This window comes from Arabidopsis lyrata, assembly GCF_000004255.2.
Source record: "Arabidopsis lyrata subsp. lyrata unplaced genomic scaffold ARALYscaffold_6, whole genome shotgun sequence".
NCBI lineage: Eukaryota > Viridiplantae > Streptophyta > Magnoliopsida > Brassicales > Brassicaceae > Arabidopsis > Arabidopsis lyrata.
The window spans coordinates 5,007,684-5,026,806 of record NW_003302550.1 but is presented as its reverse complement, the minus strand read 5'-3'; the positions used below and the strand labels follow the sequence as shown (position 1 = coordinate 5,026,806).

The 19,123-nt window shown below is 38.0% G+C and overlaps 4 protein-coding genes and 1 long non-coding RNA gene across 8 annotated transcripts; 3 read left to right on the top strand and 2 right to left on the bottom strand.

Moving 5' to 3' along the window:
- Window positions 1-388: 388 nt before the first annotated feature.
- On the top strand, window positions 389-6,572 carry LOC9309635 (exocyst complex component SEC10b). The gene is made up of 25 exons (XM_021022728.1): window positions 389-516; window positions 793-876; window positions 962-1,204; window positions 1,297-1,371; window positions 1,487-1,588; window positions 1,660-1,710; window positions 1,793-1,898; window positions 2,092-2,205; window positions 2,294-2,385; window positions 2,580-2,748; window positions 2,835-2,911; window positions 2,996-3,094; window positions 3,180-3,270; window positions 3,366-3,451; window positions 3,542-3,715; window positions 3,904-3,957; window positions 4,026-4,154; window positions 4,240-4,332; window positions 4,496-4,642; window positions 4,765-4,862; window positions 5,087-5,171; window positions 5,548-5,606; window positions 5,915-6,013; window positions 6,108-6,191; window positions 6,294-6,572. Exons 2-25 carry the CDS (start codon window positions 793-795, stop codon window positions 6,370-6,372), a joined length of 2,490 nt encoding a protein of 829 aa, XP_020878387.1. The 5' UTR covers window positions 389-516; the 3' UTR covers window positions 6,373-6,572.
- Window positions 6,573-6,664: 92 nt separating this feature from the next.
- On the top strand, window positions 6,665-8,674 carry LOC9307594 (protein PATRONUS 2). The gene is made up of 5 exons (XM_021022729.1): window positions 6,665-7,000; window positions 7,115-7,193; window positions 7,690-7,959; window positions 8,053-8,099; window positions 8,286-8,674. The coding sequence occupies exons 2-5, from the start codon at window positions 7,124-7,126 to the stop codon at window positions 8,487-8,489; spliced, it is 591 nt and encodes a 196-aa protein (XP_020878388.1). The 5' UTR covers window positions 6,665-7,000; window positions 7,115-7,123; the 3' UTR covers window positions 8,490-8,674.
- On the bottom strand, window positions 8,603-14,089 carry LOC9309634. Of its 4 annotated transcripts, XM_021022725.1 has the most exons (10): window positions 13,771-13,861; window positions 13,564-13,673; window positions 12,928-13,014; window positions 12,632-12,721; window positions 12,371-12,451; window positions 12,055-12,249; window positions 9,862-11,979; window positions 9,461-9,607; window positions 9,050-9,372; window positions 8,614-8,952 (listed from the first exon to the last, which is right to left on the bottom strand). In XM_021022725.1, the coding sequence occupies exons 2-10, from the start codon at window positions 13,633-13,635 to the stop codon at window positions 8,835-8,837; spliced, it is 3,231 nt and encodes a 1,076-aa protein (XP_020878384.1). In that variant the 5' UTR covers window positions 13,636-13,673; window positions 13,771-13,861; the 3' UTR covers window positions 8,614-8,834. The 4 variants fall into 4 exon arrangements, with proteins under 4 accessions (XP_002871523.1, XP_020878383.1, XP_020878384.1 ...); XM_002871477.2 differs by having other exon boundaries at window positions 8,603-8,952; window positions 13,567-14,089; XM_021022724.1 differs by having other exon boundaries at window positions 8,603-8,952; window positions 13,564-13,864.
- Window positions 14,090-15,393: 1,304 nt separating this feature from the next.
- On the top strand, window positions 15,394-16,398 carry LOC9309633. Its single transcript, XM_002873519.2, has one exon. The coding sequence runs from the start codon at window positions 15,537-15,539 to the stop codon at window positions 16,197-16,199; it is 663 nt and encodes a 220-aa protein (XP_002873565.1). The 5' UTR covers window positions 15,394-15,536; the 3' UTR covers window positions 16,200-16,398.
- A 120-nt stretch (window positions 16,399-16,518) lies between these two features.
- Window positions 16,519-17,945, bottom strand: LOC110227915. Its single transcript, XR_002331574.1, has 3 exons — window positions 17,714-17,945; window positions 17,006-17,592; window positions 16,519-16,752 (listed from the first exon to the last, which is right to left on the bottom strand). It is a non-coding gene; the product is annotated as an uncharacterized LOC110227915 (long non-coding RNA).
- Window positions 17,946-19,123: the final 1,178 nt, after the last annotated feature.

The window sequence follows — 19,123 nt, the reverse complement described above, 5'->3', positions numbered from 1 at the left end:
CTCTCTATTAAATGCCACCCGTTTATGTATGACTTTGCCGTTATGTTTTTTCAAGAAAAAGTTTTCGTAAGGAAATATTATGGCATCCCAAATGTTTAATTTTGTTTGAATTTATTTGCTCTAGAATTTCATTCATTCCGTCTATGTGGCATGTGTTTCGATCCTTCTTTCATGTGTTAAATGAAGCAAGTGAATCAACGAACCAATTGGTTTGTAATGCGGGTATTTTTATCTACTTTGTCCCAAAATTGGAGAGAAACTAAATACACTAATTCGATCTCTGTATACAACAAATTAATACGGAGTAATTGAACAGTTGATCAAAATCGTTAACCGGCCGGTATAGAAAAGAAGAAAAAAAACTCGTAAATAATTAGATTAACAGCTCATCTGGAGGGAGCTCGTAGTTGTGAAAAGTAATCCCCAACTCCGCCATTGTAGACCGTCTCTATTTCTCCGTCTTTCTCTCCCTGCAGTTACCGGATTCCTCCGGCTAGATCTCTCCGTTCACCGGCGGTAAGTTGCTCTATATTACATTTTTCCTTTCCCGTGTTGTTCTCTGCGCGATTGGTCGTCCTTAGGCTCTAAATTTTGTTGCATTCGGCGGAGAAATCAGCGATTGCCGGTGATTACTTAACTGAGAAGATTACACTACTGTAATTTTGATTTAATAGCATTGAAGAATCCAGAATCCTACGCATCTCTTTCTGCTATTTATTGAATGTTTCATATATGATCTGTCAGACTTGATTCTTCAATTCTTTGAATTTTTTTTTTATTTTGTTTTGTCAGATGACAGAAGGAATCAGAGCAAGAGGACCCAGATCATCCTCTGTTAACTCTGTTCCTCTGATTCTTGACATTGAAGACTTCAAGGTAAGGTTTTCAGCTTCTGGGTTGCTTATGTTTTTTACTTTTGAATAATAAGTGATTTTGATTGTTTTTGTTTGGTCACTCGCAGGGTGATTTTTCATTTGATGCATTATTTGGGAACCTGGTAAACGACCTCTTGCCGTCTTTCCTAGACGAAGAAGCAGATTCTGGGGATGGCCATGGCAACATTGCTGGAGTTGATGGTTTGACAAATGGGCATTTACGTGGGCAATCTGCTCCTTTGTCCTCTGCTCCTTTTTTCCCTGAAGTAGATGGTCTTTTGTCTCTGTTCAAAGATGCTTGTAAGGAGTTAGTTGATCTTCGGAAGCAGGTGAGAGTGTCTTGGGTCTACATCGACGACGAGCCCTTCTTTTTTCTTTTCATCCTTCTGATATCTGAGGTTTTTGTTAAATATTTTGGAAGGTTGATGGAAGGCTCAATACACTAAAGAAGGAAGTTTCAACCCAAGATTCTAAACACCGGAAGACACTGACTGAGGTTGGCAGACCAATACTAATACTTTGATTAAATTCCTTGGGTACATGGATCACTACCTGATGAATAACTGACATCCCGATCATTTCTTCAAATGTTAATTGAATTCTCTTTCTAGATAGAGAAGGGTGTGGACGGTCTGTTTGAGAGCTTTGCAAGGTTGGACGGTCGTATTTCAAGTGTTGGACAGACCGCTGCAAAAATTGGAGATCATTTGCAGGTAAAATTTATCTTGCTTATAACCAACTATCTGGTGATCTATCCAATATTAACCCATACTTCCTTTGTCAGAGTGCAGATGCTCAGCGGGAAACGGCTAGCCAGACGATAGATCTTATAAAGGTAAAAGTGCATCTATGTTGCAAGGTTGGTCACATATTTAGTTAGATGAATGCTTAAAGTAATCCTTGTTCAACAAATGCAGTACCTAATGGAGTTCAACGGCAGCCCAGGGGATCTTATGGAGCTTTCCGCTTTGTTTTCTGATGATAGCCGCGTAGCTGAGGCTGCTTCTATCGCTCAGAAATTACGTATGATGTGATAGCTTTATGTTACTTGAAATGTGTCTGGAGTGTTAGAACAACTTTTTATCTATTATTTGTTAGCAACTAAGCATTTAACTCTCTTACTTCCACAACAATGAAAGTTTACTTCAAAAAAAAAATGAAAGTTTTCAGTTAAATTAGGCTGCAACTTATTTCCATGTCTCCTTGTCAATATCAGGATCCTTTGCTGAGGAAGACATTGGAAGGCAAGGTGCGGGTACAGCTGCAGGAAATGCTACCCCTGGCCGAGGACTGGAAGTTGCAGTTGCTAATCTTCAGGATTACTGTAATGGTAAACTAATTCGTTTATACTGTGTTTTCTGTATATTTACTGAAGAGCGTTACTGTATCTTCAACTTTGTCTTTGTATGGTGTTGTAGAATTGGAGAACAGGCTTTTATCTCGTTTTGATGCTGCATCACAGCGGAGAGATTTATCCACCATGTCAGAATGTGCTAAGATTTTGTCACAGGTGAATACTTTATTCTGTAGCATGCGCCTTTACAATTCAGTAGGAAACCCATTCTGAGCGAAGGCCTTTCTTACATATCTAGTGGTTACATACTGGTTAATTCTACATAAAGCTGTCACAGAACGAATGGATGTCTAGCTCTCCTCTTGTAAATGTTTCTTGATGCATAGTTTTTTTTTCTTCTTGATTTTCAGTTTAACAGGGGTACGAGTGCTATGCAACATTATGTGGCTACACGTCCAATGTTTATTGATGTAGAAGTCATGAATTCAGACATAAGGTTGGTTCTCGGTGACCATGGTTCTCAGCCTAGTCCTAGCAATGTTGCCCGTGGACTTTCAGCTTTATACAAGGAAATTACAGGTTTGAAGGATTGTCATTGATCTGGATGCCATACTTGAAACATGCTTCTATGCCGATTCATATCTTTTGTTACTTCTTATGTGTAGACACTGTACGCAAAGAAGCAGCTACCATTACAGCCGTTTTCCCTACTCCAAATGAAGTTATGGCGATCTTAGTTCAGGTAAGTGGCACTGATAAATTGGACATTGTAGGGTTAACCCGGCATATGGATAAGCTATACCAACTCTTCATGTATTTTACGCAGAGAGTTCTGGAGCAGCGTGTCACAGGTATTCTTGACAAAATTTTGGCGAAGCCCTCTCTTATGAGTCCACCACCTGTGCAAGAAGGCGGACTGTTACTAGTGTGTACATACCTCCTTATCTCTTTTTTGTCTATCTTCGTAGTAGAATTGGTATAAGAAAGTTAACTCTTGATTTTGTCTTTAGTACCTTAGAATGTTAGCAGTTGCATATGAGAGAACCCAAGAACTTGCTAAAGACCTCCGAGCTGTTGGATGCGGTGACCTGGATGTTGAAGGTCATTTTTTTCTCTTGTGATTCCGAGTGATAGAAGTTTTGTTTTGTCATGTAAACTTTCGTTGGTGCTGACAAGTCTTTATTTTGAATGTGCAGATTTGACAGAGTCCTTGTTTTCCTCGCACAAGGATGAATACCCTGAGCATGAGCAGGCCTCCTTAAAACAACTATATCAAGCAAAGGTTTAATATAATTATTTCATTTTCTCACTGAAGTTAGTTGTTATTTTGTTTATTAGTGTGAAGTGCTTAGATATGAGTTTTTCTCTACAGATGGAAGAATTACGTGCTGAGAGTCAGCAAGTCTCAGAATCATCTGGGACAATAGGACGCTCTAAGGGTGCTTCAATATCATCATCTCTGCAGCAGATATCAGTCACCGTTGTGACGGAGTTTGTTCGATGGAATGAAGAAGCAATAACTAGATGCACACTATTTTCATCTCAGGTTACTGAACAGCAATTTATGAGAATTTTTTCCAAAATAAATTAGTTGCTGTGAATTTCTAGGAAAGATGTAGGAAGAGGTATTGACAAAGAAATAATCTAAAATATTGATTTTGGCAGATCCGACAGTAAGTAAACTGTAATATTTGGGATTGTATATCTGATTTATATAATTATTTCTTTGTGCAGCCAGCCACACTTGCTGCCAATGTTAAAGCTATATTTACTTGTCTGCTAGACCAGGTATGTTGTTCATAAGATTCTAGAGTCTCTCACATTAATTGTGTTGATGCAGTGATGAGTTCTTGCAGGTGAGCATATACATAACTGAAGGACTTGAACGGGCAAGGGATAGCCTGTCTGAAGCTGCAGCATTGAGGGAGAGATTTGTTTTGGGCACAAGCGTTAGCAGAAGAGTAGCTGCTGCAGCTGCTTCTGCTGTAATTCCTTCTCTTTTCTCTTTCTCACTATTTGAAATACTATTGTTAGGTGGGGTTATTTATAGTTTCTTTGATTGTTTCTCAGGCAGAAGCTGCTGCTGCTGCTGGTGAAAGTAGCTTTAAATCCTTCATGGTTGCTGTGCAGCGTTGCGGTAGCAGTGTTGCTATAGTTCAGCAGGCATGTTGGGTTACTTTTATGGTTATCAGTTGGTTTCAATTATTTCATCTGAGAAGGCTTCTGCTACTCAACTATTGAAATATTCAAATAGTTTGACCCGATCTTCTACTATGGAAATTCTATATTTTGACTTCTGTTCTAATCATCTAATTTTCTCTACCAGTATTTTGCAAATACTATATCTCGGCTTCTCCTACCAGTGGATGGTGCACATGCTGCTTCATGTGAAGAAATGTCAACTGCTCTGTCCAAAGCAGAGGCAGCTGCTTATAAAGGACTTCAGCAGTGCATTGAAACTGTGATGGCTGAGGTTAGTTGCTATTTGTGTACATTACAAACAGATACATGAGGTTCAACGCTGAACAGGTTTAGGAGTCATGCTTATTATTTTCTTTCGACTCATTTTAAGGACTCTGAAATGGTCTTTTTCAGGTTGATAGGCTACTTTCATCTGAGCAGAAGTCTACCGATTATAGATCACCTGATGATGGAATTGCTTCTGACCACCGCCCAACAAATGCCTGCATAAGGTTTGTCTCGCTGAGACTTTACCTTCTATAATTGGTTGAAGGCTTCACCTTTTTTATTTTTTAGTTTGATAAGCCAGAAGTGCTTATTTGTAGTGTACTTAGTAGGTTTCTGAACCATTTTACGAAATATCTATTGATCACATCTCAACAATGTGCTCTTCTTTTATCTGTTTTTTTTTTTCTAATGAACTTGCTTCAATTTCTACTCCCACTCTCTTGTTTAGGGTCGTGGCTTATCTTTCCCGGGTACTTGAGTCTGCCTTCACTGCCTTGGAAGGTCTTAATAAGCAAGCCTTCCTGACTGAACTGGTATGATTTGTCTCACCAAAGATTTCGTTAAGCCTTTTGGTTACTATTTTATCTATTCGAAGTGCTTATTCTCCTTGGCCTTTGCTTTTTATTGCTTTGTCCATTGACGGACTAGAGAAGAAAAAAATAGATTCTAAGCTTAAGTTCCTGTGTGATATCTTCGACTTTTCCATATACTGCTATCTTTTCCCCTGTAGATGGCAGTCTATAATGATTGAATGATCCAATTAAAAACCAACTCAATCTTGTTTTCCACCGCTGTGGTGGCTTTGAATGAATAGTTAAAAAGAATAATTTATAATTTCTGCATCATATGAATGATGCTATATATCGAGAAGGATGAGGATTTGAATTAAGTTTTCTTTATTATTTTCAGGGAAATAGGTTAGAAAAACTGCTACTAACACACTGGCAGAAGTTCACTTTCAATCCCAGGTATGATTTCAGCTTTTTGTATGTTTTCTCTTTTCCTTGCCAAAATCACATCTGCAGAATAACCGTAAAATCAGATTCAGGGCCCTAATAAACCAAACATAGAGAACCATGCCAAATTTGCTATCTCTGATTTTTCACTCTGATCTGACATGAATGCAATGTTTGACGTAGTCGCACCTCTTGGTATAAATGTTTTGTCGGATCAAATCAAAAGTCTTGACCACATTGAATAAACGATCCTTGCAAAATTAGGTCTGTGTGAATAAACCTTGGTTCTGTTATATGATTACTAACACTTGGGTTGACAGTGGAGGACTGCGGCTGAAGCGTGACTTAAACGAGTATGTAGGATTTGTTAAAAGCTTTGGTGCTCCATCTGTGGATGAGAAATTTGAGCTTCTGGGAATGTAAAGAACATTCTTTAGACTCTCTTGTCACTTTAATTCTTCTTCTTATTATTATTATTATTGTAATAACTTGTAATCACTTGTGTGAGTGCAGAATCGCGAATGTTTTCATCGTCGCTCCAGATAGTCTGCCGACTTTGTTCGAGGGAAGTCCAAGCATTCGCAAAGACGCGCAAAGGTAAGAAGAGAAAGAGATTATTAAAGATAAAATAGAAAAAAAAAATGATGAAATAGAGAGAGAGTCGAAAAGGAATAATATGTAAATGAAAATAATGTGCAGGTTTATTCAACTTCGGGAGGACTATAAGAGTGCGAAGCTGGCAACAAAACTCAGCTCCTTGTGGCCAAGCTTGAGCTGATCTCATCAATGTTTAAAGACACTCTTGAACCACCACCAGTCAGTCAGTATATTATTTACGTATGTATATACTTAAAAATCAGTCCACTCTCTTCCTTTATTTTTTTAACTCTTCATATTTTGAAATTTTCACTTGTGTATTACGTTATGGGTCTTAATTTGTGTTTTGAGAGTGACCAATATATTTGAGATATATCGTTATGAGTCTTATTGCAGATGTTGTTTTACTTTCGGCATAAATTGGAAAGTTTCAAAATAGGAGAAAATAAAACTACTATAATGAAAGAAGTAACTAACTTAATAATACTGTAAATCAATAAAATAAAGTTATGCGAAGCCATTAAAACATTCTTGAGCTTTTGAACACGATGCTGCTAAACGCAAAAAAAAAAAAAAAAAAAAAAAAAAAAAAAAAAGGAACAAAAGAAGTAAAGAATTTGAAAATGTTACAATGAAACCGCTCTCTGTGTGTTCGTTTGAAGTTCCGCAGACCCTAAATCGCGGCAGATTCGTTCTCTTCGTCTTCCTTTTAGATCTCAATTTAGAGCAGTCCTTGCTTGTTTCTTCTTCTCCCACCTCATTTGTTTAGCTGTTGATTTGGAGTTCCTCTATCCGCTCATCGGCATCTGGTGAGTCTAACCCTAAGCGATTGGTTTTGATTTGTGCTGATATCGAAATTACTTCATTTCCCGCTTATTCCTGCTTGTTCATGTAAAATTTACCCCAAAATTGGTTGTATGTAGTGAGAGAGCATGGCCAACACAATTGCACGCGGGCAGATGATTTTCCAGGACGAGAACGCATTGGCGGCCCATGGAAAAAGTATTGTTTCCATCTCTGGGTTTTTTGCTCCTTTTTTCGTATTGGACAAAGAAATCTTTTTTTTTTTTTTCTTTTCTTTTGTGATGACTCCTTTGTCCTAAGGTTGGAAAATCTTTGAGATTAGAAGAAATGAAACATTAAGGACAATATACACCAAGTTGCATATATTTCTGTCTTTATTTCTCTTGGATTCATATGATGAGAGGTCTTGGTTTCTTCTATTAAGAGCTTCTTATTATTGCCTAGAGATACATTCATGATTTTTCTCCAGGTGTGCATCAAAATCATGTCCAATAAATAGGCTTAGGATCAAATATGAACTACGTTTATTTTTGTTTCCACCTTGTATATGTTTATTCATCAGTGTAAAATGTTATAACAAGCATGAGAATATATGTTCAGCCATGGAACATGTTTTATATCTATAATTCTAGAGGTAGAGATCCTGGCAACTTATTATGTTTCTGAGTCTGGTTATTTTTGTTTGACATTGTAGAGGCAGTTGCTGCTGGAAAAGGTAAGAGTTCGCTCCCAGCTCCAAAGAAAAACGGGACGGGTTTCGGAAACCGCAAGGCTCTGCATGATATTACAAACAAGTCAAAGTTACAACCTCAAGCTTCTTCCAAGACGAAGAAGAATGTTGAAGGAGTGGACTTTGACATAGCAAAGGAAGGTTTCTTGCATGATCACAGTAAATGCATTGAAGAACAACAACAAAATCAGTGGGATAGCTACTTCTCTGAACACATCATCCTTCATGGACATGGTAATAATGACTTATGAAGAAAGAACCCTTTTTCTCCATCTCGTTCCTTTCCTTGGCTTATTCTCTGAAGCCTATTTTTGTTCTGCTTTTCAGATACCAACATCAACGAAGGGGTTCCTGAATACAATAATAGTAAAGAGGTAAAGTTTGCTTTTTCTCTAACATTATCTATCTCAATCTAAATTCTGTTAAGAGTTATAAGAGATTCGTTCTAAGATCGTTGGTTAAAGTCCATAAGAGTCTAGAGAAGACAAACACATAGCATCCTGTTGTAGCTCTGGTTTTGAACAAATTTTATGACTCTTACACTTGTTTTTGTGCCTAAGATTGATGATGAGAACAGCCACTCTTGGGATGAACTCAAAGAGATACCAACGGAGGAGTTTTCCGATCTGCTGGAATGCTCAACTCAATGGCGTTCACCACCAGACTCGCCCATCCATCATCATTCTTCGTTACCTTCATCGCCTTTGCCATGGCATTTTGAAAACATAGAATTCAAGCTCAAGGAAGATGAAGACACCACCTGAGGTCCAGTTTTACTTTAGTTTTGTTTTTTTGTTGGAACAGTATCAGTACCTTCTTAGTTTCCAATGTGATGGTGTATCTACAAATCTGCTCGAAAACCAGTTACTCAGCATTGTTACTAGGGGGTAAAAACACTGTATGTTTATAGGATTTACAGAATGATTCACCACAAAGAATTTACAACTTTGTCACAACCAACACCACACAAATCCCAAACTACAATCAAAGAAGCACTTAAAACATCTAATTTCTCTCTATATATATATCTGTTGTTATATCCCGAGATTCCGCACTCACCTGACTCGGGCATAGGAAAAAAATAGAGAACTGGTTGGTGTTAAAGAGTTTCAATGAGGCAAGTCCTCACTGGCTTTGTCAACCATGCGAACATTGTATTGTTCATAGACTCTTCCTCTGTTATCTGCCCACCACTGTTCTGCCTGTTTCTCACTAAACCTTTTTCGGCTGTCAGAAAACAAAACAGTCAATCAAAATTACAGTCTAATTTTCGGACATAAAAAAATTATTGTTTCGTTTTGGGGAAGATAAGAAATTATTGTACCTGAAACGGACGCGTTTGAGATCTCTAGCACCTCCGGCTAAAGCTGTAAGAGTGATATAGACACCAGGTTCATCTTGTTCCACCCATTCCTTCTCGTTATGTGCTTCATTCGTTGCTTCGCCATTCCCAAATGCAGGTGTCATGGTCCCATTAGAAAACATTGGCGTACTAATGCCATTTGGCTCGGATTCTTGGCTATTTGGTTGGTTTAAGATATTAAAAGGGTCGATGCGACCAGGGCTGGAACCAAATGAATTAAGAGAAGGAGGAGACTTCACAGTCCGAGCTGATCCAACAGGTAATCTTTCGGCCATGTCCTTTAACTGCATAGTTATGTTGATGTTTAAAATCAGTATAAGAAATCACCAATAATTGCATAAACCATATTTTTACTTTTAACTTAGAAATTACTTGAGCGGTAAGTGATTTGATCACTTCTTTTGCTGCCTTGCATCTCGTCGTTTCTTCATTAGCGATTGCTAACGCCTCTTTTAGCTGCTTGGCTGTTCTTTCCAGCTCAACTTCTTGAAGCTGGGCCTTCCTTGTAAGACTTTCAACCTGTAATATCAATTACTGGTTAGCAAAGAAGCAATCAGAAGGAGTAAATTTTTCTTCATGAAACCAAGTAAATTGGCGGCCAAGCCTTCTCAAATCCTACAAATAGCATGATCTCACCACAAAGTAAAATCCAGAACGTAAATGACCGTGATCAGGAAACAAAGAAACATTACCAACTAAATCTTTTTGCAGCAGAGAATGTGAGAAGGATTTTGGAGATAAGAGAAACAAAAGCTGATGAAGAGCAAATGTACCTGAGATCTTAGCTTAACGACCTCTTGGCTTAGGTTATCATTTGTTCTCTTAGTATCATCCACAACAAATTTTGGTGTGGCTAGTCCCGAAAGAGTGGGAGTTGGTGTAGTTGACCGAGGTGGACTAGGACGTCTCGATATTGGGGAAGTTGCCCGAGACACAATTCGAGAACCAGGAACAGAAGCTGAGAAGAACTTCTTTGATGCTCCAAATACTGGATTGAAAGACTTGGCTATGTTAAGCGCACCCCGTTGAGAGCTTCCACTAGGTATAGGCGAGACACGGCTACTATTGAATTCATATTTCTTGTTCTTCTTATATCGACTGTCCACTTGTCTCATGGACTCCATCAATGAAAATCTAGCTAACTGTCCATCGGATCTAGAATCGAACTTATCATCTTTGTCAATGGGATCTGATCCCTGGTTAATGCTTCCTCTTCTACTCAGAGAAGAATGAGACGATGGATCTGTTTCCATGGTCTTTTTCAATTTGTTAAAACACTTGTCACACACTCGATATGGTTTGTTCGGGTTCGGTGCCATACAAGCCTTCAACGACTTTTTACTAGTGCACGAGTGGCAAAACACTAGTCCGCAATTATAGCAATTGTGCCTCTTTCTTTTAAAACTGAAGGGCTGACGGCAACCTGAACACATGGACTGGTCCATCCCTGATGCCCACCTGTGAATGCAGACAGCTGCTGTGAAGTTAGTGCCACAGGCAATACTTTTAACTTGTTTATCCTTAAGCGACTCAACCAATGTCGGGGAATTTCTATCATCTACATCTCCATGACCAAGTCTACCATTTGATCCCTTTCCCCAAGTGTAAACCTCAGTCCTCGAAGTTAAAACTGCAACGTGATAAGCCCCGCAGGCTATCTCTTCGACAAAACTCTTGTGAAGTTTACCTTCGACACGGTTTGGAAGTTTTCCATCTGCATGTGAGTTTCCAAGCTGACCATAGACAGGACTGCCCATAGTATAGACATGGCCTGATGTTGTAAGTGCAACCGTTAGACTGTGACCACATGCAACTTGGCAAAAATTGGGTTCAACAAGAGCAGCAACACAGGTAGGCACAAGTTTTGGTTCTTTATTACCATGACCAAGACGACCCTTATCACCATCACCCCATGTAAAGAGCTTTCCAGAAGAGCAATTACTCGAGCTTGAGCTCCCAACCATGACTTCCACAACTGCTGCTGTGTGCCATACACCACAAGCTGCCCGGACAGTGCGAAGACCTTTCAAAGAGTCTACCTCCCGAGGTATGAAAACACTTTTCTTGTCTCCGTGGCCCAAAACACCAAAGGTCCCATCACCAAAAGTAAACAACTGCCCAGCAGATGTAACGACTGCTGTGTGGTAAGGTCCACAAGCAATGGATGATACATGTATCCCTTCCAGCAGAAAATTAACCCTCTTAGGGACCCAGTGACTAACTTCATTTCCATGTCCAAGAACACCAAAATCTCCTTTACCCCAGGTATACAAATCCCCTGATAGGGTAACCGCACAACTATGAAATTCACCACATGCTACAAGCTCAATATTTGTGGTGTTGAGTGCATCGATGAGCTTTGGTTGTTGAATATTGGAATCAACTCCGTGGCCAAGCCTGCCTTCAGATTCCTCTCCCCAAGAAAAACTTTCTCCTTGTTTTGTCACAAGGACAGCGTGTTGTCCACCACAAGCAATATTTTGGACGTCCAGTACTATTGTAGATTCTAAAGCTTTGGGCAATAAGGAATCCATTTTCATGTCAAACGAACTTCCAACTCTACGGTTTCCACCACCCAAAACACCTTCTCCTATGCCTTCTCCCCAGATGAAAACATCTCCTAACGCATCTCCATCATCATGACCAGAACCGTGGCTCGAGGAACTAACAGCACTTGACATACTAACTCTAAAAGCATCTATGCCCATACCCCTCATATGTCCATGCATGCTATCCGAGCCTCCAGAATGAACAGAAATAGTTGCAGAATCTGAGGGGTAAAATCCTTTTGGAGGAACTGCATATAATGCCATGTCCGAAAATGCCTTGTCAAGCCCATTCTTAGGTGGGCTCTCAAATGGACTATGAATACGAAGGTGATTAGAACCATCCTGAAAGGTAAACGAAAATGTACTCAGTTAGTGTTCACATGCACAAAAGTGTACGCAGAAAACTTCTTTTAGTACCTTCTGCAAACTGTCATTGCTACTAAATGGAGAATGTAAAGGAGAGCTTCTCCGGGTATATGTTCTTGGGCTATTAGCTTCAGATGGTGTACCGTCACTTCTTGATTCAGTTCTCCTGTTTCTTTGATGGCAATGCGAAATCAAGGCCTTAAGACCAGTAAACCACACCTCAGCCTCATCTTTATCCTTGCATATCTACCAAATCAAATTGTACCAATATATTAATTAACTTCAAATAACCACAATGACATTTCGAATGACAGGGTAATTATTTTGTAGCAGAAGCGATGAAGTAAATAGTTTAAGAGAATCTCACCACATCCAAAGACCTCTCACTATATATTAGTGAAAATGACTGATATTCCTTCTCGGGACGAGGATACCTCTGAAAAATAGGCTACACGAGAAGCACCATTGCTAGAATTATTAGAATATCAAACAAGATATCGTTGAACTAAGGAAACTGACGCATGAAAAGTTGCATGAACGAATATCACAGTCCTCATGAACTCGTTCTAAGTATATCAGTGCAAGCTCAAGGGAGAATTATAATCACATCATCCACACATGAACTTACAGTGCGTTGTCCAGATATAATCCTAGAAACATGGCTCAGCTTCAGATGTTTCTCCTCGTTTCCAGAGAACCATATCAAAACAGTTTCATCCTGAAATTTACAGGCCACTATTGCTTAAACACCAAACAATGAGATACACGTAAATTAAGTTTTGAAAGAAAAGAGTGAAAAATAAACATCACCAGCCATCCATGAATAAACCGATGATAAACAAAAATGATGGCACTAAAAGTGGACTATTACTGTAGAGCAGCGCTAACAAGAAATTAAATGAAATTGAACCAAACATGACTTACATTAGAAAGGCGAAATGGGCAGAACTTAGGTTTCCCTCTTCTTCCATACTTTAGCAAGTAAGCTCCCTTTTTCAGGGCAATGATAGCCTGAGTCAATCAAGTAGCATTCCATAAGAGCAAAGTAAGTGGATATATCTTCAGCTCACCAATAATAATATTAGAAGAAATAGTTGATACAGAATATATGTAGCAATGAACACACTGAAATAAGAATCGTGGCAGGGGGCTTAACAAAATATAAACTAGTATCCGATAAATGACATTTGAGATTGGTAGAGTGCTAGCAAGATGAAATCCTAGTCTGCCAGAGAGGTTAAATTCCATTAAGGATAAGCTTATACGGGAACCAAAATTCAAGTTCCTGGATCAATAGCTTGAATCAAGCTCGTCAATTCTCACACTCGAAATCCATGATTAAGGTGAAATTCATGGACAATCTTGAGTTTGAAATCAAAGTTAGCTCTAAGGAAACACTCTTCTCTAACCCTAAGAAATGCCAATTGAACAAATTCGGCAGACAGATATTTCTAATTTCGAAGAGACTATCCATAAATAGTCTAAGCAAATGAACCATAAATAAGGCATGCTTCGATTACTTAAAACAACATGGAGATAAATGAAGAAGAAGATAACAACAACCTGCTCGATATCTCTCTCCACAGGACCAGCTCTACTAAGATCCGAAGCCATCCTTCCGTTTCTCGACATACACAAAAATCTCAACGAAGCTCCTCAGAATCGAAATCCTCCATCAACCAAAACCACACTTGTTCAAGCTAAAACGCGAAAAAAAAGAAAGAAATTCGAAGGCTATCTACATTAACGGAATCAGCTAAGAATCACCATGATCGTCGATCTCGAAGCAAACTCCAACACATTTACTTCCATCTGACTAAAAGCAGAGCAACTCTTTTTCAGCTCAAAATCGATTTCAAAATCGATCGGAATAGCTCAAGAACAAAGGCGCCGTTTCAAAGAAGAAGAGAAATCAGAGAATGCCTTGGCTTGAGGATGATGGTAAGCTCTTGAGCAGACGCGAGAGAAAGTGACGAAGAATCGGGAGGCAGAGAATCTAGAGACATGGCATGATCTACTACGCAGTTTTCTAGCGAGAGAGAGAGAGAGAGAGAGAGAGAGAGAGAGAAAGAGAAAGAGAAAAAAAGATAGAGAGAGAGAGAGAGAGACCAAAAGGCAGATTATACAGACTAGAGAAATATAATAAACCAATCTTTTCTGCTTTATATTATTCTTCAAACATTAGGGTCTCTAACTGTATTTACTACTACTAGTTAGCAATAATTTAACTTGTGTTTAATATAAATTCACATTTAAGAATCTATACTAGATAATTTTTCGTAAATTAAATATATATAGAAACTTTTAATATCGTAAATTAGTTATAAACGGGATAATTTGTTACAAACTCAAAATCCATATTATACCGAACGGTTCAATAAGGTAATGCACTTACTAGCATTAATGTGACAAATGTATTTCATCTGTGCATTACCTTATTGAACCGAACATGTACGATCGGATCCAAGCTGAAACTAGAGTCTACAGGTTAATATAGTAAAATATCTCTAAAATCGTTATGTTGTTTTTCTTTGACAAAAATTTGGTGTGTGTTTGAATCAGGCCCGTGTCTTGGGTATAAATATTGGAGACATTTTAAGCCTACGTCCTCCTTTTTGATAAAACAATTTTTAAGGCCCATGTTTCTCGAGGCCCATTTTTAGTTTTTTTATAGGGATTTTTTTCAAAAACTAAAATTTAAAATTTCCTTTTTCTCTACCTAATCAAAAATTGGGGCTTTCATACCAAAAAAAAAAAAAAAATCAAAAATTGGGGCTATGAAAGTTTACAGCAATTTCCTTTTTCAAAACAAAAAAAAAAAAAACACTTTTGTAAATTGAAAGTTTACAGTATTTTCAAAACCCTTTAAGAAAATACAGTATATATAAATCCTCGTTCAAGTTGTTGCCTTTAAATTTAAAATACAAAAATTCCATAGACTATATGTAAATCATCAAATTTCAAAGGTCTAATATGGTGTGGTTTATAGATATTGTACCATATGTTTGGCGGTGTTAAATGATAGTATTATGGACAACAAAAAGAAGGATAACGAGACAACTTGTACTAAGTGATAAGGGAGTATGTATCTGGACCATTATCTAATTCGTCATTTGGTACACAGTTGTCATGAAATCAGCCACGGCTTCAACGTGTTCGTAATAACGAATACTAAAATAAAATTGATTATTTGATCATATAGTGTAACTACTTCCACGACTCTATGTAACACTTCTAATTAAAATATCGTATAATACAATTTGATACCGACATATTAAAACAACAAAATTTGCAAAAAAGCCGAGAGGTTTGACCAAAGAACCCATTTCATATTTATCATATGCAAAATCAAATCCTGAAGTCTTTGACCATTCAAAAGTCAACTATCCTCCTAGTAGTTGCCTTTTCACTACAAACAAACTACAAAGACCATAACGACTACTAAATCCCTCTATATATATCATTCCTAGCTCCTAATACGACAATCCATAACTTTCCAGCTTCAAAACAAAATCTCGGTCTCTCGGAAAAATATGGGAAGATCTCTAATCAATTCTTGTTTTCCGATAATCCGTAGACGCCAAGGAATAGTCACGCTCTTTTTCTTTGAGCATGGATCAACCAAAACCCTATGTGGATTCAAGAAACATGTTGCTGGAGAAATCATGTTCGAGTTTCCTGATCAAATCGTGTGCCATGCAGATTCTTTCTTCATCGGTCGTCAGATTCCAGCTCTAGCCATGGACGACTATCTAATCCCAGGTCAAACCTATTTTGTATTACCGATCGAACGTTTTGCATACAGAATCTTAACCACTTCGTGTCTCTCAATCTTCAACTCTAATCTTGAAAACGTTCGGTCAAACACTCCACCGTTGAATTTCACGGCGCCGTCCAGTCCACCGCCGTTTGAGTATACTCAAGGACCAAACGGAGAGATTCTGATAAAAGTTTCTCCGGAGTTTATCATTAGTCTTATATGTAAAAACAGAAACATCAGAGAAGAAGAAGCCACAAGTTGTGGTGAAAACAGTACGATCTGTAATTCTCCCGAGTTAAAGAAGCAGTATGATCAGCTTGTCGGAACACGAGAGCACATGTGGTCACCGAATTTGCAGACGATCTCCGAGCATAAGATTAGGGTTTCTCCATTAAGATTCTTCGGTCTTAATCGGAGGCAAGAAGAAGTGAATTGATTGGCTTTGGGGATAGGCTCTCAAAAAATTATTCTTATTTCTTCCGTTGTATTTTTTATTGGGAAAAAAATGTGGAAAGATAAAAAGTAAATTAGAGTGGTTAGTTTGTTTGGTTACGATTTAGTCTTGCATGAACAAGTTGACAAATTGAATGTTTTGGGAGTAATTCTACAAGAGTAATATATAAATTTGTTAGGTACTCCAACATGTTCATTTGATATTATGGTTCATCCTTGAAAATTCAACTAATATAACTCTTCGTCACATGTCATTGGCTTCGTTTGATAGACATAGTCTTTTTAAAAGAGAAGATAAACTAAAGAAAACAAAAACGACTTATTCTTCATTTTGTACGTAATAACCTTGCACCCACAATGATGTTGGCTACTTTTTCAACTTTGAAATGTTCTATATCGCCAAACCAAAAAAAAAAAAAACAAGCCTTATTAATTGTTAATTAAGGTGACTCTAACATTGGAACGAACGAGTAACTCTCTGTTGCTAGAGTTAAACTGGTCTTAACGTGATCTGGTTGAACACATGCATGTACACTCTAAAAGAAGAAGAAAAAAGAGGGGGTGAGTAATCTTAAGACATGTTCTAGTAAAAAATGGAACAATGAGAGATTTTCAAGCAAAAATGAGAAAATAACACAATTCCACACATAAAAAAACTCAGCAGCATAGTTTTGACTTTTGAGAAAATGAGCAGTGGATAAATATATAATTCAATGAAAATGTTAGAACAAGTTCTAGTAAAAAATGGAACAATGAGAGATTTTCAAGCAAAAATGAGAAGTTACGTACTGATTTGGTTTGGAGCAGAGAGCTTCTTCTGAGCATGTCTGGCGACTGGCGTCCATTAAGTCAAGCTCGTGCAAAATGATGGCGGATGTAGCAAATGACGCCAAGTAGAGTAAAGGTACAACGAATATGGCAAACTGTCTTCTAGCAGTTTCAAATTCAGCAGCAGTAGTATCAGAACGCTGAAACACCAAAAAAACACATTATGCAGTTTCAAGGGGAAGAGTGTAAGAAACGAGCTATATACCTCTTTAAACTTCTTCTGAAACTCTTCAAAAATTGCCCTCGAGATGAGAGGTCTTAGTTTTTTTTTTTTTTTTTTACTAAAAGCTCTTAACCTACACCCGTACATCACCTGAGGCCAGGGACCCGAACATTTTATATTGCACCCTCCCAACTCTCTCACTTGAACCCGGCGGGCGATCTCTAGCTTTGGGTAAAAATAGTCCCCTCCCAAATGTGAGGTCTTAGTTTCCGAATGGATAAATCAAAATCATTATTATTACATGGCGTTGAGAAAAAAGATAGATGGTCACAGACCTTCCATCTAACTTTTCTTCTATCTCGGTAATGGAATCAGAAACTGCAGCCTTCAAAAGGAATAAGATGAAGAGTTTGGAAGCAATCAGCAACTTATTCATATCGAACCATAGAGTTTCAAGGTTTTGTCTAATCACTAGCAAAAAATGCGAACTAGGTTATATATGTTACCTGAGAACTTTTAGATTCAGATTTAAACTTTGGCAATTTGGAATCTTTAGTCAGCTTTGAAAACTGGCGACTATTAATCAAGGCGTACGAGGAGCAAAGTCCTCGAGGCTTAGTGGCGGAAAGCGCGGATCGAGCCGCTAATAGAGCTAGACACTTGGACTTAAGGCTATCGATCAGACGGTAATCAATAGGAGAAGCCAAAAAAATACAACTTGACCTAGACTATTTTCTGTTTCTGGGCTTTTTTTTTTTACTCGTTATCAACTTATCATAAACCAAAAACCAAACCGTTAAGCTATCCTTATCGTAATAAACCGATGAATCGAACCGATCAATCTGGGGTCCGTTTCTTTAACTAGAGAAATAGGGAAATTAGGCGCGTGGGGCCGACGCATGTCGGAGGGAAGTGAGACAGCACGCCACCTCCGCCGATTAGGCAAAGAAGCATTAGTCTTTGTCTCAAACTCTCAACAAGTCTCCGAGGCCTCCATTATTGTTTTTCTTTTTCTTTTGGTTTTTGCCAACATTTTCTTCTCTCGAGCCCCGTGCCTTCTGCTCCTTTTCTTTTGCTTTGTCATAAATCTACTGGTCTGGTACATGCTTTTATTTTTTTCCTTTTGAGAATGTTAACACTTTTTGCACTTCCGTAAAATCGTTAATTTTCTTGTTTTATGTTACCACCCTCCCCATTTTGAGCAAAAGCTAATTCCCAAATTTTGAGCAAGCGACTAAGATTGAGAAAGAGGACCATAGAGTCATAGACTCCAAACATTTGGATTTTCTTTATATAATTGGGGGTATATTCCATGTTGAAACCCAACAAAAGAATAGTCAGAATACATAGAAAATCGGTTATTTCAAGGGTTTATAGTGGTGAAAAAAACACCGCAATGATTTTTGTAGCTTGTGGAACTCGATCTCTAATTATATAAACCATTAGGCCACATACTATTGATTAAACACAATGATTATTTAAAACTTGGGATTATTGTCTAGATATACAAGTATATATCATTTCATTTATAGAAAAAGGTCTTCGAAAAAATATCAAGTGAAAACATACGAGTATAAAACAAAGTGGGTTTACGTAAATTAGCCACAAAGATCAAACGGGCTCGAAAGATCTCAAAAGGGAAATTTATCAAAAAAAGACCTCAGAAGAAAGGCAATGATTCGACGGCCGCAAAGCGTGGGGAGGGGCCGACGAACATCTTATTGAAAGGGTTCTTTCACGTGCATTGCTCGAACTAATTATTCTCATTTAAAGCTTTTATATATAAACATAAAAGCTACTTTCTTACTTAATTGCAATTATACTACGTAAAAATATGCATACAAACTAATTAAGATGTCCCCCCCCCTATAAAGACTTAATTTGAATGATTTTAGTAAAACTGATTATGTTATTCA